General features: G+C 47.5%; 1 protein-coding gene across 1 annotated transcript in view; it reads right to left on the bottom strand.

The window, feature by feature from the left end:
- The window catches only part of SIGLEC1 (sialic acid binding Ig like lectin 1), a 69,008-nt gene that overhangs the window by 15,652 nt on the left and 36,811 nt on the right, over nucleotides 1-16,545 (bottom strand). Inside the window, exons 13-16 of the mRNA XM_063135989.1 lie at nucleotides 6,849-7,100; nucleotides 4,544-4,849; nucleotides 3,010-3,261; nucleotides 1,282-1,584 (exon numbers count right to left, since the gene is read on the bottom strand). Coding sequence (XP_062992059.1) covers nucleotides 1,282-1,584; nucleotides 3,010-3,261; nucleotides 4,544-4,849; nucleotides 6,849-7,100 — 1,113 coding nt within the window. The remainder of the gene's footprint in view (nucleotides 1-1,281; nucleotides 1,585-3,009; nucleotides 3,262-4,543; nucleotides 4,850-6,848; nucleotides 7,101-16,545) is intronic.

The following is a 16,545-nucleotide window of genomic DNA, read 5'->3' on the forward strand; positions in this document are numbered from 1 at the left end:
CCTTAGCCAAAAGAACCGACGTATTTTACTACCCCTTTAGGAGCGAATCTTTTGTTGTTCTCTGAGCGGCCACTGGGGGCACAGGAGGAGGATTTGATATGTTTAAAGTACAAATTAAACAAATGCTTACATCTGCATAAGTTTTGAAGATAAAGACATCAAAATGGGCACAGTAATAGATATTAAGGAGGGCTTTAAGCATACCAAATTTGATTCAGATTGGGTCATCTGTTGATTTTTTAATGATTTTTTTTACATTTCTCCCCCTTAAACTCTTTTCCTGGTATGCAAAGGATCTTAGGAGCACTGCTGCCCGGAGTGCGATTTAGCTAGCGACAACAGCAACAACTTTATGCTATGGGGATAATTCGAGGGAAACGGGTATGTGGGATGAAGCTCATTATAATAAATAAATAAATAAATAAATATCTCCCTTCCTTTGTGTTCTTGTTGTAGGCTTCCTGTGGACATCTGGTTGGCCACCTTGGGAGCAGATGCTGGACTAGATAGGCTAGGGGTGTTGAACCTTGTCCAGCTGGATGGCTGCCTTCCGGGGGTGGGGGTGGAGCAGGGTCAAAAGGGGCAGGGTCAAAAATACAAGCATATCTTAGCCCAAAGCTCTTACAGCCAGTAACTACGCTTCGAGAGTGGCATTTCAACCTTTTAGAATGGAAAAAAAACTACACAAAAACTGCAAAACCACCAAATGTTTGGCAGTTGTGAGGGCAGGAAGAGGCGGTGCAGTCATCTGGGGAACCCTGGAAAGCCAGATTCGGACCCCGGGCCCAAGGCCCCCATCCCTGACTTAAGTAGAGAAATGGTGGAAATGTATCCCGACACCTACGCTGCGTGTCTTGAGTCCCTTTCCCCATGCTTGGAGAGGCACAGAACTCCATGCCTTTCTCAGCATCGAGGCAGGTGATCTGGGCAGGTGAGGGCAATGTCATCAGTGGCTGTGGCTATGGCCACGCCCACTGACACCATCTGGCCCACCGAGGGCCTAGTGGAGGACAATTTGGACCCTCCCCCACCTGCAATTGGTTGAGCACAGTGGAACGTTATCAGGTGTTTATTGATTTGTTACGTTTCCATACTGCCCACAGTTGTTGCCAGCTTCTCCCAACCTGATGCCCTCCAGAAATGCTGGACTACAATAAGTTCGGCCGGGGAATGCTGAGAGTTGTAGTCCAACGCATCGGGAGGGCACCAGGTTGGGGAAGGTTTGCCTATGTGCCTGTTTATGAATTCAGAAAGAGAGGAGGATGGAAGAGGACCACTCACTCTCCACGCCGAAGTGCAAGGAGGCCGCTGAGTTCCCGTATGTGTTGTTGGCTAAGCAGTGGTACTGCCCTTCATCCTCCAGAAGGACCTCCTGGATTTCCAGTTTCAGGGAGTTATGGGCCGAGTGGACGTTGAGCCGCCAGGTGGGCAAAATCCTGGAATTCCTGCTGGAAGCCACAATCACGCTCCCCCTGTATAGGGCTAAATCCGAGGGTGGGTGGCTCTCAACGGTGCATTGTATGATGGCCCGGTTGCTGGACTGCATCTCCAGGAAGGAGGTCAGGGAGGGCTTCTTCGGAGCATCTGTGAGGAAGGTATATGGTGTCAGCTACAAAAGGAGTTTTTTCCTGCACAGGAGTTGGCAGCAGGGGGCAGCCATGGAGGAGGAAAAATGAGGGATACTACACACAAGGGATGTAGTATCTGGCACCTACTGCAAATCTTAGACTGTTTTGTGTGTGTGTTCAGGGGGAGGGATTTTAGTCCTCAAGTTAGTCTTCTCAGGCTGCATGCAATCATTCCTAAAAAATTCTCCATGGGGACTGGCCAGTTGCCTCCCCCTGTCACCTTGCAATCTTCAAGGTAACAAATCAGCTGTTAGAATGCTGGTGGTTGTCAGTTTTGCCTCTGGGCTCATCTACACCAAGCAGATATTCCACTATGAAAGTGGTATAAAAGCGGCATATAAAAGGCAGGAGCCACACGACTGATTTACAGCAGTATTGAAGTGCACTGATAACTGTTGGGGCCCATTGACACCTACTGTATACCGCTTTCATACCACTTTCATAGTGTTATATCTTGCTTGGTGTAGATGTGTCATGGGCCCCAGCAGTTGTCAGTGCACTTCAGTACCACTATAAAGTAGTAGTGAAGATCCTGCAGTGCACTTCACTACTGCTATAAAGCAGTAGTGTGGCTCCTGCCTTTTATATACTGCTTTCATGCTACTTTTATAGTGGAATATCCTGCTTGGTGTACATAGATGAGCCCTCTTTCTCCATATCTAAGGCAGGCTGTTGTTCTTTTAAAAATTATCTATCATTGATCAAAAAGTTTTCAAGACTTTTACAATAGAAGAATCCCCCCTTCTTCCTTCGAAATTATAGAGTTGGTGAGCACTGCATGTGCGTATATCTACGGAGCTCATTCCTCATGTAGTTGTGAATAAAAACAAAAATGCTCTACTTTTTATAAGTTGAAAAGCTACTCTGGAGGTGGAAGAGGGAGGCAGACTCAGGACAGCACAGCGACAACCTTGTGCAAAACAACACATCAGGTTCTCTCTGATCTGAACCCTGGAAAAAAATAGTTTGTTTAAACCAGGGATGGGCCACTTCTAGGGGTCAGGGGCTGCATCCCTCCCCTCACAGAACCCACCAGGGTCTGCACACCTGCCCTTCACCCCACTGCTACCAAATTTGCTGCCCAAATTGCTACCATGGCAGTGGCCAAGAAATGGACAAGTTGGCTTGAAGCGGAGGTGTTCAATGGGCGCCTGCCTTGTTTGGAAGCAGAATTGTGTTCTCTGGAGCAGGAGGCGGAAGGGGGTGTGGGGGCCTGAAAAAGACTACAAAGGGCATGTGGCCCATGGGCTGAGTGTTGCCCAGCCCCTGTTTAAACAGATTCGAAAGTGTAGAAGCCCCTCCACTCAAGCGACACTCCATCTGTGCCACCCACCCACCCAGCCAAAGAGGAAGTTCTTTCTATAAACACGAAGGCACTCACAGAGCACGTGCAGGTTGACAGGCGGAGCTTTCCTGATCCCCCGCTCATGATGAGCTTGGCAGGCGTAGGAGCCCCCGTCACTGGTGACCACAGCCTGGAACAGGAGGGAGTTGGCCGAGCCCTCGGACAGCCATTGGGAGTTCTTGTACCAAGTGTAAGCAGCGGTAGACGAGGAGCTTGTGTCTTCGCAGGTGAGGGAGACACGATCCCCTTCGCGCACCTCCGGGCCCGGCTTGATCACAACCCTTGTAGCTACAAGAAGGGCAAGAAGGATGGAGCTCAAGTGGAATGGAGCCAACGGCTCCAGAAAACAATCAGGTTGAGATGAGAACCACCGCTACCCTCATGCCAATTCAGTAGACCAGATGTGTTCTTCATCTTGGGCCCTCCAGATGTATTGGGGCTGCAACTCCCCTGACTCCAGCTACAAGGATCTCAGGTGCCTGGATTCTGCCCGCAACCATGGAGGGCCACTGATGTTGTTGAACAAGGATCTGACTCAGCACACAATAGGCTCCTGGACAAGCTCAGTCAACGCCATGGCTCCATGGCTTCTGCGTCCACTCCTTGTGGTGTAGCAAGCCTTGGGAGGACAGGAATAAAACCCACTCCCTGAGCCCCACCACCTTTTGGCACAGGGGCAAGGAGGAAGTCCAGAGGGATTCTGGGTGAGGAGGAAAGAGTGAGGCCTCAGCCATTTAGGAGGCCCTGTGCTGTCTCTTTGGCTTGAGGAGGTAGAATCCTGAAAAAGGGAACCTTCCCCAAACCAAGTGAGGTGGGTGGGGAGGGAGGGACATCTACTCTAGGCCTTTCCCCAAGATCTTCATACAACTCACAAACATGTTTTCCTGGCACCTGGCACCTGCCTTCCTCCGCTTAGGTATCAAGCGGAGGAAGACAATGGTGCTACTTCTTCATTGCCACAAGCCATAGGCTCTGTGGTTGTGCCAACTTGGAGGGCTGCCGCACCCGTTCCTGGAAGCCCAGGAACACATACAGCAGTCCCAGCCCCCACATTTTGCCCAGACATAACTGGGAAAACGGGGATTTCCCTCCCGGATCAGGTTTGCCCCCCCCATTCCAGACATGTCCAGGCAAAACTGGACGTATGGTCACCCTAGCCCAACTGAGAGTTTCTAGGACCCTCTCACTTATCATGGCTTGCTAGGGATCTAAAGCCCACTGAGAAAGGGGGGATATACTTGCCCCTTCTCATATTGCACATTTTATCTGACAAGTTAAAATGTTATTTCCCCACCCCAGTGTACACCTACAAATGTCATGTGTGAATGAGGTGAACACATGTTTGGTACTATGTATTGCACAGGGAGACCAGCCTTCCTCTACCTGGTGCCCTCCGGATGTATTGGACTATAACTCACATCAGGGTTGTAGTCCAACACATCCAGAGGGCACCATGTTGGAGAAAACTGAAGTAGATGGATCAGAGAGCACAGCAGGACTGGATGCAGCTACTTGTTCAAGTGCATATATTTAGGAGCAAGAATGCCGAGCGCACTGCACCAACACTCACTCTCCACACGGAAGTCTAAGGAGGTGCTCGCCTCGCCAACACCGTTGCTTGCCACGCACTCGTACACCCCTTCATCTTCCAGGCCGACCCCTGTGATCTCAAGTCGCAAGGAGTTCAGGGACGAAGCCGTGCTCAGCCTTGGGTCAGGCCCCCCTCTGATTCGGAAGGCGCTGGCTGCGAGGACGTCCCCGGCTCGGCGGAGCAGCAGTGCAGACGGGGGGTTACTGTCGACGGTGCACACGATACTGGCCAGCTGAGCTCTTCGTGTCTCCAAAAATGACTTCACCTGGGCATTCCTGGGTGGATCTTCCAGGGGTGGTGGGGAGAAGAGGAGAGAAATTAGGACAAGCCTCATGCTGGAGCTATGCGTCATAACATGTACAAAACTCTTCAGCAACTTCTCCAATTGAGAAGCCACCCTTCACTTTTGGCTTTCATGTCTTCTGCCTTCGTGGGCTTCCCAGACGCATCTAACTATGCACTATTGGAAGCTGGCTAGGTGGGCGTATGTGTGGCGTGGCTCTTCTTATGTTCTGACACTCTTATAATTTCACACCTGCATGTTTAGCACTCCATACCAGTGTCAAGCTCACCTCCCACCACCCATGACCCTTTCCAATGGAGGGGTCCCACATTAGTCACTTCAACACACAGTTGTGGGGCACAGTGTTTCTGCTAGTAGTCCAGAAAGGTCTCTCATCAGAGGGGACTAATGATCAGGAGATAGTTTCTGCACAGATGTGGGGCGGGGGCAGATTTGTGTGTTTAATAAGTCGGAACAGAAACTAAATGTGGTAGTGCAGAGTGCTCCAGCCAGCCAGCCATGCCCCTTTCCAGGACACTCAATTTCATACCACCCCCTGATTTTCCACCCCCTTGACCCCAAACAGTTCTGTGACCACTGAAAATGCTCACTTTTCATTGAGATGCTTTATATTTTTTGAGGGAGGGACTGACCACTTTGTTTTTCTCTCCCTAAAGATTTTATGACTTCTGCAAACTTTGGCATGTCCCTGAAATGCCAAAATACCTCTCCTTGTGTTGCTGAATGGTCCTGTTTTGGCTGGAAAGCTGTCAAAACTCAGCACCCTATTTTGCTATTGGTATATATCAGGAATGGGCAACTCCAAGTGGTCGGGGTATGTGGAATTTACACCCCCCAGACTGCCCACCCTCCTTAGATTAGAAACTAATTTTGGCCACTGTAGAGTTCTGTAGTGGCTTGCCACTATTTTTCAGCAGCAAATTAGCCATTTTCTGCTTATTGATTTTGATCATTTTTTTTATCACTGATTTTGCTTAGCCGTTTTTTGCTTCCATGGATTTTTCGCCTAGATGTTTTTTGCTTCCATGGATGTTATTAAATTATTAATAATTGGTTTTGTTGATTTCCAGCAGCAAATTAGCCATTTTTTGCCTCCACTGTAAATTTCAGTGCTGGGAGTGGAGGGTTAGGGTGTCTCCCCCCCCCCGAATATTTGATACTCATTAACTTCTGCCTTTGATTGCCTGTTTGCTTCTACTGATGTTCTGTCTGTACATTGCAGATATTATGAGAGAATAATACTGCACATGTTACGAAAGAATCTCTCAAGCAGGGCCCTGTCTTGATGAGGGGGTTGCCCTGGAGTGGATTCGGAGTGGCGACAGGTCATTTGTATGATGCAGCTGCCTTCCAGAGACCATAGGGCAGACCCCCTAAACTCCACTTAAAAAAAGTTGGCCACTTAACCCAACTGCTTTTAAGCAAAGGTGTGCCACAGTTGATGGCGACCCCTGATTGGCTGGAGGAGGGCCAGTTTGGGTGTTGCACGTCACTGTCTTCCTCCCCCTCCAGCTGCCCCATTGCTTCCCCCACCCCATTTTTTAATTTTTTAAATCTGTAGATGCATCTACAGATTTAAAAAAATGGGAGGGGGGAAGCAATGGGGAAGCTGGAGGGGGGAGGAAGAAAGGGTTCGCATCTACAGATTAAAAGATATTTTTTAAAAACGGGGTGGGGGGAGAGGAACGAGGCAGCCAGAGGGAGGAGAGTTGGCTGTCCCATTCCTCCCCCAACCCTGGTGCTCAGCCCGGTAGCGACAACTCTGCATTAGCGATCCTTCCCATGCAGATGTCAGGAAGGAGTGCCAATGTAGAAGCCTGAGGCCTCATGGCGCCAATGCACCACCATCAAGACGGGGCCCAGGTCTCTCATCCAAAGGAAATGAAACCAGGGTAGTCGTCTGCCCCAAAACGTCCCATTGCTTGTGGAAATGGGGAGCGTGTAACAACAGATTCCAAATTCAGCCACAGCAAGACCTACAGAAGACATTTAGAGTGCCCAAGGAAGAATTCCGGATCTTTTCCCGAGTCTTCACTGTGCAATAGTAGGATCCGGTGTCAGCAATATCGGCGTGGGGAAATGCCAGGGTCTCGGATGAGCCTTCCGCGTACCACGTGCCGTCCTTATACCAGGTATAGTGTGACTCGCCAGCAGCATCACTGTCCACCGCACAGGTCAGGTTCACCGAGTTCCCTTCAAGGACGTCCGGAGGAGAAATCCAGATCCTTGCAGCTAGGTAGATGGCACACAAACAGAGGTCTTTTATGGGCATATCTAGAAGGGAAGGCTTTTCTGGAGTGCTTCTGGATTAGGCCCAGCCAACGCTGTATTCAGCTTAACCATGTTTAAGGGCATGATCCAGTGGGAATGTCTCTTGGGGAAAGCCCATTCAAATGAGTAGGGCTACTGCAAATCCCATTTCTATCAACAAGTGTCATTCTGGTTGGACTCATTCCTGGATTATGGTTTAATTCAGCTTTCCACAGCCTTATGCCCTCCAGGTGTATTGCACAAAACCCTCTTTATTTATTCAAAGTTTACAAGGAACTTTCAAAGGATGAGAAACAGAGATGCAATAGAAAAGGCATAATTGCCTTCAAACTAAGTCACATACACTTCCTGACTGTTAGAGCAGTACGACAATGGAACCAGTTACCTAGGGAGGTTGTGGGCTCTCCCACCCTAGAGGCCTTCAAGAGGCAGCTGGACAACCATCTGTCAGGGATGCTTTTAGGGTGGATTCCTTCATTGAGCAGGGGGTTGGACTCGATGGCCTTGTAGGCCCCCTCCAACTCAACTATTCTATGATTCTATGAAAGTGCCTCTGTTTCACCACATGGGGGAGCACTGTAAGAACAAGCAATAAGCACTTGAAGGACTAAGGCTGCAATCCTATGCAGGTTTAGACAGAAAAAGAAAAATCCTACAACTTCCAGCATGCCCCAGCTGTTTAGGATAGCACCCTAAACAGATTTCTTGCCTCATAGTGACATTTCCCTGTAAAAAATAATAATCATTCACCTTTCCCTGAATATTTAAAATCAGATGGGATCTGGAGTACCATGCAGCGAGAGGCAAGAGTCCATCCCACCCCTGAAATTCAGAACCCAATATGATCATTTCCTCAGTAGCATCTAGCGTCTATATTTTTAGCCGTTTGATGGCTGTGGGAACTATTGTAATAAGCACATAAATGCCCCGACGTGTCAGCAGAACATGACATGTGTGTATGGAATCACACACGGCATGTTATTGTTGTAATGTACTCTTGAAAACATCCCAGAGAACTCTTTTGAGCCTCATCACGAATCATAGAATCATAGAATAGCAGAGTTGGAAGGGGCCTACAAGGCCATCGAGTTTAAATTTAAGTTAAATTAAGTGTTAAAATATTGAGAAAATAAAAAGGTCTTCAGCTGGAGTACAAAAGGAGTACGCTGTAGGAGCCAAGCGAACCTCTCTGGGGAGCTCATTCCACAGCTGGGGTGCCACAGCGGAGAAAACCCTCCTCCTAGTAGCCACCTGCCTCACTTCCTTTGGCAGGGGCTCACGGAGAAGGGCCCCTGTAGATGATCTTAAGGTCCGGGTAGGTACATATGGGAAGAGGCGTTCCTTCAGATAACCTGGCCCCAAGCCGTTTAGGGCTTTGAATGTCAATACCAGCACTTTGAACCGGGCCCGAACCTGGACTGGCAGCCAATGAAGTTGTAGAAGGACTGGTGTGATATGGTCTCGCTGGCCAGCCCCTGTTAGTAGGCAGGCTGGCCTGTTTTGTACCAGCTGAAGTTTCCAGACCATTTTCATAGAATCATAGAATAGTAGAGTTGGAGGGGGCCTAAAAGGCCATCGAGTCCAACCCCCTGCTCAATGCAGGAATCCACCCTACAGCATCCCTGACAGATGGTTGTCCAGCTGCCTCTTGAAGGCCTCTAGGGTGGGAGAGCCCACAACCTCCCCAGGTAACTGATTCCACTGTCGTACTGCTCTAACAGTCAGGAAGTTTTTCCTGATGTCCAGCTGGAATCTGGCTTCCTTTAACTTGAGCCCGTTATTCCGTGTCCTGCACTCTGGGAGGATCGAGAAGAGATCCTGGCCCTTCTCTGTGTGACAACCTTTCAAGTCCTTGAAGACTGCTATCATATCTCCCCTCAATCTTCTCTTCTCCAGGCTAAACATGCCCAGTTCTTTCAGTCTCTCTTCATAGGGCTTTGTTTCCAAACCCCTGATCATCCTGGTTGCCCTCCTCTGAACACGCTCCAGCTTGTCTGCATCCTTCTTGAATTGTGGAGCTCAGAACTGGACGCAATACTTTAGATGAGGCCTTACCAGGGCTGAATAGAGAGGAACCAGGACCTCACGTGATTTGGAAGCTATACTTCTATTAATGTTCATACTTGAATTCAATTCATACTTGAATTCTTGATTATGAAGGAGACAAAAGTCGAGCGTAGCCATACACGTACTCTGGATTTTAGGAAAGCTGATTTTAATAAACTCAGAACTATAATAAGTAAGGTCCCGTGGCAAGGGAGCCTAAAGAGAAAAGGAGTGCAGGATGGGTGGGAGTATCTAAAAAATGAAATTTTAAAGGCACAGTTACAAACAATTCCAACAAGGAGAAAAGATAGAAGACAACAGAGGAAACCAATGTGGCTCCACAAAAAGCTTATTGATGAACTGAAAACAAAAAGGGATACATATAGGAAGTGGAAGGAAGGCCAGGCTACAAAAGAAGAGTACAGACAAGTGGCGCAGAAGTGCCGAAATGGCGTCAGGAAGGCTAAAGCTGTGAATGAGCTGAGATTAGCGAGGGATGCTAAAAGCAATAAAAAGGCTTTCTTCAGATACGTGAGTAGTAAAAGGCAGAGGAAAGAAATGGTGGTTCAACTGCTTAATGAGGATGGCAAATTGATAACAGACGACAAAGAAAAGGCTGAAATGCTCAATTCCTACTTTGCCTCGGTCTTCTCCCAAAAGCGGATCTATGACCCCCCTGGAAAAAGTGAAGCAGAAGTTGAGGGGGCAGGATTGCAGTTTGAGATTGATAAACAAATGGTCAAAGAACACCTAATTTCCTTGAATGAGTTCAAATCTCCAGGGCCCGATGAAATGCATCCAAGAGTAATGAAGGAGCTAGCGGAAGAACTCTCAGAACCTTTGTCTATTATCTTTGCAAAATCATGGAAGACGGGTGAGGTGCCGGACGACTGGAGGAGGGCTAACGTTGTCCCTATCTTCAAAAAGGGCAAAAAGGAGGAACCTGGGAACTACAGACCAGTCAGTCTGACATCCATCCCTGGGAATATTCTGGAGCAGATTATAAAGAAGTCAATCTGTAAACACCTTGAAATCAATGCAGTGATTACTAGACGCCAACATGGATTTGTCAGGAACAAATCCTGTCAGACTAATTTGATCTCATTTTTTGATAGGATAACTTCCCTTGTGGACTGTGGGAATGCTGTGGATGTCATATATCTTGACTTCAGCAAAGCTTTTGACAAAGTACCACATGACATTCTGATTAACAAACTAGCTAAAAGTGGGCTAGATGGAACAACTATTAGGTGGATCCACAGTTGGCTACAGAATCGGACTCAAAGAGTACTTATCAATGGAACCTTCTCAAACTGGGGAGAGGCAACGAGTGGGGTGCCGCAGGGCTCAGTCCCGGGCCCAGTGCTCTTCAACATTTTTATTAATGATTTGGACGAGGAGGTGCAGGGAACGCTTATCAAATTTGCAGATGACACAAAATTGGGTGGGATAGCTAATACCCTGGAAGACAGAAACAAACTTCAAAGTGATCTTGATAGGCTGGAGTGCTGGGCTGAAAACAACAGAATGAAATTTAATAGGGATAAATGCCAAGTTCTACATTTAGGGAATAGAAACCAAATGCACAGTTACAAGATGGGGGACACTTGGCTCAGCAATACTACAAACGAGAAAGATTTTGGAATTGTTGTAGATCACAAGCTGAATAGGAGCCAACAGTGCGATATGGCTGCAAGAAAGGCCAATGCTATTTTGGGCTGCATTAATAGAAGTATAGCTTCCAAATCACGTGAGGTACTGGTTCCTCTCTATTCGGCCCTGGTTAGGCCTCATCTAGAGTATTGCGTCCAGTTCTGGGCTCCACAATTCAAGAAGGACGCAGACAAGCTGGAGCGTGTTTAGAAGAGGGCAACCAGGATGATCAGAGGTCTAGAAACAAAGCCCTATGAAGAGAGACTGAAAGAACTGGGCATGTTTAGCCTGGAGAAGAGAAGATTGAGGGGAGACATGATAGCAGTCTTCAAATACTTAAAAGGTTGTCACACAGAGGAGGGCCAGGATCTCTTCTCGATCCTCCCAGAGTGCAGGACACGGAATAACGGGCTCAAGTTAAAGGAAGCCAGATTCCGGCTGGACATCAGGAAAGACTTCCTGACTGTTAGAGCAGTGCGACGGTGGAATCAGCTACCTAGGGAGGTTGTGGGCTCTCCCACACTAGAGGCATTCAAGAGGCAGCTGGTCAACCATCTGTCAGGGATGCTTTAGGGTGGATTCCTGCATTGAGCAGGGGGTTGGACTCGATGGCCTTGTAGGCTCCTTCCAACTCTGCTATTCTATGATTCTATGTTGAATGTTGCCGAATCCCCGCAAAACCCCCAAAGGGATGCCCAGAGCAGGAAATTTCATAATCTGTGTGTTCCTGCGGGCAGAGCGGGGAGCTAGAAATGGAACTACAAAAAACTTGGAAGCAGGATACCTAGCAAACTGCCTTCCCTTATATACACCCAGGGGATGTATTCACGGCACCAGGTTGGTGCCGCCTCCCTCCTCAACCCTGCGCTTTCCATTTCCTGGGGTGGCATTGGGTAATCTGGGTTTCTGGGCAGCCATCCATGTCCCAGAGCCACTCCCACCCTCTTCCGGGACCAATTGCTAGTTGCCTTCCACCAGGCTCCATCCCCGGGTTGTCCCCGGATTGGCCCTGAATCATAGAATCATAGAATCATAGAATAGCAGAGTTGGAAGGGGCCTACAAGGCCATCGAGTCCAACCCCCTGCTCAATGCAGGAATCCACCCTAAAGCATCCCTGACAGATGGTTGTCCAGCTGCCTCTTGAATGCCTCTAGTGTGGGAGAGCACACAACCTCCCTAGGTAGCTGATTCCACTGTCGCACTGCTCTAACAGTCAGGAAGTTTTTCCTGATGTCCAGCCGGAATCTGGCTTCCTTTAACTTGAGCCCGTTATTCCGTGTCCTGCACTCTGGGAGAATCGAGAAGAGATCCTGGCCCTCCTCTGTGTGACAACCTTTTAAGTATTTGAAGAGTGCTATCATGTCTCCCCTCAATCTTCTCTTCTCCAGGCTAAACATGCCCAGTTCTTTCAGTCTCTCTTCATAGGGCTTTGTTTCTAGACCTCTGATCATCCTCGTTGCCCTCCTCTGAACACGCTCCAGCCTGTCTGCGTCCTTCTTGAATTGTGGAGCCCAGAACTGGACGCAATACTCTAGATGAGGCCTAACCAGGGCCGAATAGAGAGGAACCAGTACCTCACGTGATTTGGAAGCTATACTTCTATTAATGCAGCCCAAAATAGCATTTGCCTTTCTTGCAGCCATATCGCACTGTTGGCTCATATTCAGCTTGTGATCTACAACAATTCCAAGATCTTTCTCATTTGTAGTATTGCTGAGCCAAGTGTCCCCCATCTTGTAACTGTGCATTTGGTTTCTATTCCCTAAATGTAGAACTTGGCATTTATCCCTATTAAATTTCATTCTGTTGTTTTCAGCCCAGCACTCCAGCCTATCAAGATCACTTTGAAGTTTGTTTCTGTCTTCCAGGGTATTAGCTATCCCACCCAATTTGGTGTCATCTGCAAATTTGATCAGCGTTCCCTGCACCTCCTCGTCCAAATCATTAATAAAAATGTTGAAGAGCACTGGGCCCCGGACTGAGCCCTGCGGCACCCCACTCGTTGCCTCTCCCCAGTTTGAGAAGGTTCCATTGATAAGTACTCTTTGAGTCCGATTCTGTAGCCAACTGTGGATCCACCTAATAGTTGTTCCATCTAGCCCACTTTTAGCTAGTTTGTTAATCAGAATGTCATGTGGTACTTTGTCAAAAGCTTTGCTGAAGTCAAGATATATGACATCCACAGCATTCCCACAGTCCACAAGGGAAGTTATCCTATCAAAAAATGAGATCAAATTAGTCTGATAGGATTTGTTCCTGACAAATCCATGTTGGCGTCTAGTAATCACTGCATTGATTTCAAGGTGTTTACAGATTGACTTCTTTATAATCTGCTCCAGAATTTTCCCAGGGATGGATGTCAGGCTGACTGGTCTGTAGTTCCCAGGTTCCTCCTTTTTGCCCTTTTTGAAGATAGGAACAACATTAGCCCTCCTCCAGTCGTCCGGCACCTCACCCGTCTTCCATGATTTTGCAAAGATAATAGACAAAGGTTCTGAGAGTTCTTCCGCTAGCTCCTTCATTACTCTTGGATGCAGTTCATCGGGCCCTGGGGATTTGAACTCATTCAAGGAAATTAGGTGTTCTTTGACCATTTGTTTATCAATCTCAAACTGCAATCCTGCCCCCTCAACTTCTGCTTCACTTTCTCCAGGGGGGTCATAGATCCGCTTTTGGGAGAAGACCGAGGCAAAGTAGGAATTGAGCATTTCAGCCTTTTCTTTGTCGTCTGTTATCAATTTGCCATCCTCATTAAGCAGGTGAACCACCATTTCTTTCCTCTGTCTTTTACTACTCACGTATCTGAAGAAAGCCTTTTTATTGCTTTTAGCATCCCTCGCTAATCTCAGCTCATTCACAGCTTTAGCCTTCCTGACGCCATTTCGGCACTTCTGCGCCACTTGTCTGTACTCTTCTTTTGTAGCCTGGCCTTCCTTCCACTTCCTATATGTATCCCTTTTTGTTTTCAGTTCATCAATAAGCTTTTTGTGGAGCCACATTGGTTTCCTCTGTTGTCTTCTATCTTTTCTCCTTGTTGGAATTGTTTGTAACTGTGCCTTTAAAATTTCATTTTTTAGATACTCCCACCCATCCTGCACTCCTTTTCTTTTTAGGCTCCCTTGCCACGGGACCTTACTTATTATAGTTCTGAGTTTATTAAAATCAGCTTTCCTAAAATCCAGAGTACGTGTATGGCTACGCTCGACTTTTGTCTCCTTCATAATCAAGAATTCAAGTATGACGTGGTCACTTTCCCCCAGAGTTCCCGTAACTGCCACTTTATCCACTAAGTCATCCCTATTGGTCAATAACAAGTCAAGGATTGCTGACCCTCTAGTTCCTTCCACCACTTTCTGTAGGAGAAAGTTATCACCCATACATGTCAGGAATTTCTTGGAAGGGCCGCTTTTGGCAGTAATGGTCTCCCAACAGATATCAGGGTAATTGAAGTCCCCCATCACTACTACATCACACTTTCTTGAAACACTGGCAATTTGTTTCTCAAAAGTTTCGTCCTCGTCTTCTCCTTGATTGGGTGGTCGGTAGTAGACTCCGATTATCATATTCTTTTTATTCCTAGCCCCATTTATTTTAATCCAGACGCTCTCGACGGGGCTCCCAATCTCATCCGCCTGTATTTCTGTGCAGGGATAGGTATTTTTAACATATAGTGCAACTCCACCTCCCTTTCTATTTCTTCTGTTCTTTTTGAACAAGTTATATCCTACAATTGCTATATTCCAGTCATGGGAGTCATCCCACCAAGTTTCAGTTATACCTATCAAGTCGTATTTGCCTTCATGTAATAAGAGTTCAAGTTCATTCTGTTTGTTTCCCATGCTCTGGGCATTAGTATAGAGACATCAAAGACCATGTGTTTTATAGTCTGGCTTTGTTCCTACCTTGTTGCAGACACTATTTTGGGACTCTGTTGGAGCTGTTCTCTGTACTGTGGTGCATTGGCCTTCATCCATTGTTGCCTCAAAATTTACGTCTCCCACCCCCGCAAGATTCAGTTTAAAGCCCTCCTGATGAAGTTCTTCATGCTGTGGCTGAACTCATTCTTTCCAGCCCTTGTGAGGTGCAACCCATCCCTTGCCAGCAGTCCATGTTCCAAGTAGCATAGCCCGTGGTCCCAGAATCCAAAACTCTCACGACGGCACCACTTTCGAAGCCAGTCGTTCATCCGGAGTATTTTTCTTTCCCTTTCTAATCCTCTTCCAAGAACCGGGAGGATGGATGAGAAAACTACCTGGGCCCCAAAGTTCTTCAGTTTCCTTCCCAGAACTTCAAAGTCTGAAATGATTTCTTTGTAGCTCTGCTTGGCGACATCATTTGTTCCCACATGGATGAGAAGAAAGGGGTATGTGTCCGTGGGCTTTATGAGCTTCGGTAACCCTTCAGTCACATCTCTAATCTGTGCTCCAGGGAGACAGCACACCTGGCGAGTCCATGGGTCTTCACGACATACTTGGGTTTCAATCCCACGCAGCAGGGAGTCTCCCACAACGACTACTCTTCGCTTCTTCTTGGTTGACCTACCTTCTGTCTCTTGGTCACTGTTGCATGGTGCCTCCTGTACTTCTTCCTCTGCAAACTGTCCTTCAGTCTCATTCTCCAGAAGCTGAAAGTGGTTGCTTAACTGCAATGGCTCCACCGGTGCAGAACGCCCTCTAATTCCTCGTCTAACTGTCACTCTTTTCCAGGGAGTTTCCTCTTCATTGGCTTTCCTCCCCTCAGCATACTCCACTTCTGCTTCAGCTGGCTGTTGTTCTTCAATCTCATGTGCTTCTTGTTGCTGTTGCAGTTCCACCGTTCGGTCTAAGAACTCCTCGACTTCTCTTATTCCTTGGAGGGTGGACACTCGCTGCTCAAGTCCTCTCACTTTTTCTTCCAAAAGTGCCACCAGCTTGCACTTGTTGCAGGTGTACGCCATGTTGAGCTCAGGCAGAAACACGAACATTGCACACCCTTTGCAGGTCACTACCTCTAGGGGCTCCTTTCCATCCATAATGTCGATTTCTGCTTTTGTTTTTTTCCTTTTTGATTATAGTAGAATTGCCTTAGCTTTGTTGTGTCCTCTCTGAAGGTACACAACTATATGAGGATGTCTTAAGGGAAAGTAATCTTTCGGGGTTTTTTTTGCTTTTGTTTGGTGGTGGTTTTGTGGGGGTTTTTTTTTCTCTTTATGCTTTTCTTTTTCCCCCCACCTCTTTTTTATTTTTATTTTATTTATTTTTATTATTATTATTATTATTATTATTATTATTATTATTTAGAGGCCTCCCCCTTGGCCTCCCCTGCCGAACTCCTGTTTGCTCTTCCTGTTCGCTCGCTCCCTGGGAATCTGGCTTACTTTTCTAGCTCCTCCTTGAGCTGGGCCAGCTGCTTTTCCCTGCTTCTGCTCAGCTCCAAGTCAGCAACCAGAATGAGGTCACTGAAAGGCCAACAACAATCAACAGCAATTAGGCACTGATTGCTGAGACCAACTGACAATCAGGCCACTCCCCCTTCAGCTCCTGCAGCAATTATAAACACCAACCTCTCACTCAGCACTCAGGAGCACATGGCAAGCACACGGCCTCTTTGAATTGGCAGCCTCCTGGGTTTCCTTGAGGCTTCTCTTGTTCCCCTTTCCTTGGTCTCCTCTTCCCCTACACTCCCCCTGCCAAACTCCTGTTTGCTCTTCCTGTTCGCTCGCTCCCT

Source organism: Elgaria multicarinata, chromosome 10 (genome assembly GCF_023053635.1).
Source record: "Elgaria multicarinata webbii isolate HBS135686 ecotype San Diego chromosome 10, rElgMul1.1.pri, whole genome shotgun sequence".
Classification (NCBI taxonomy): Eukaryota; Metazoa; Chordata; class Lepidosauria; order Squamata; family Anguidae; genus Elgaria; species Elgaria multicarinata.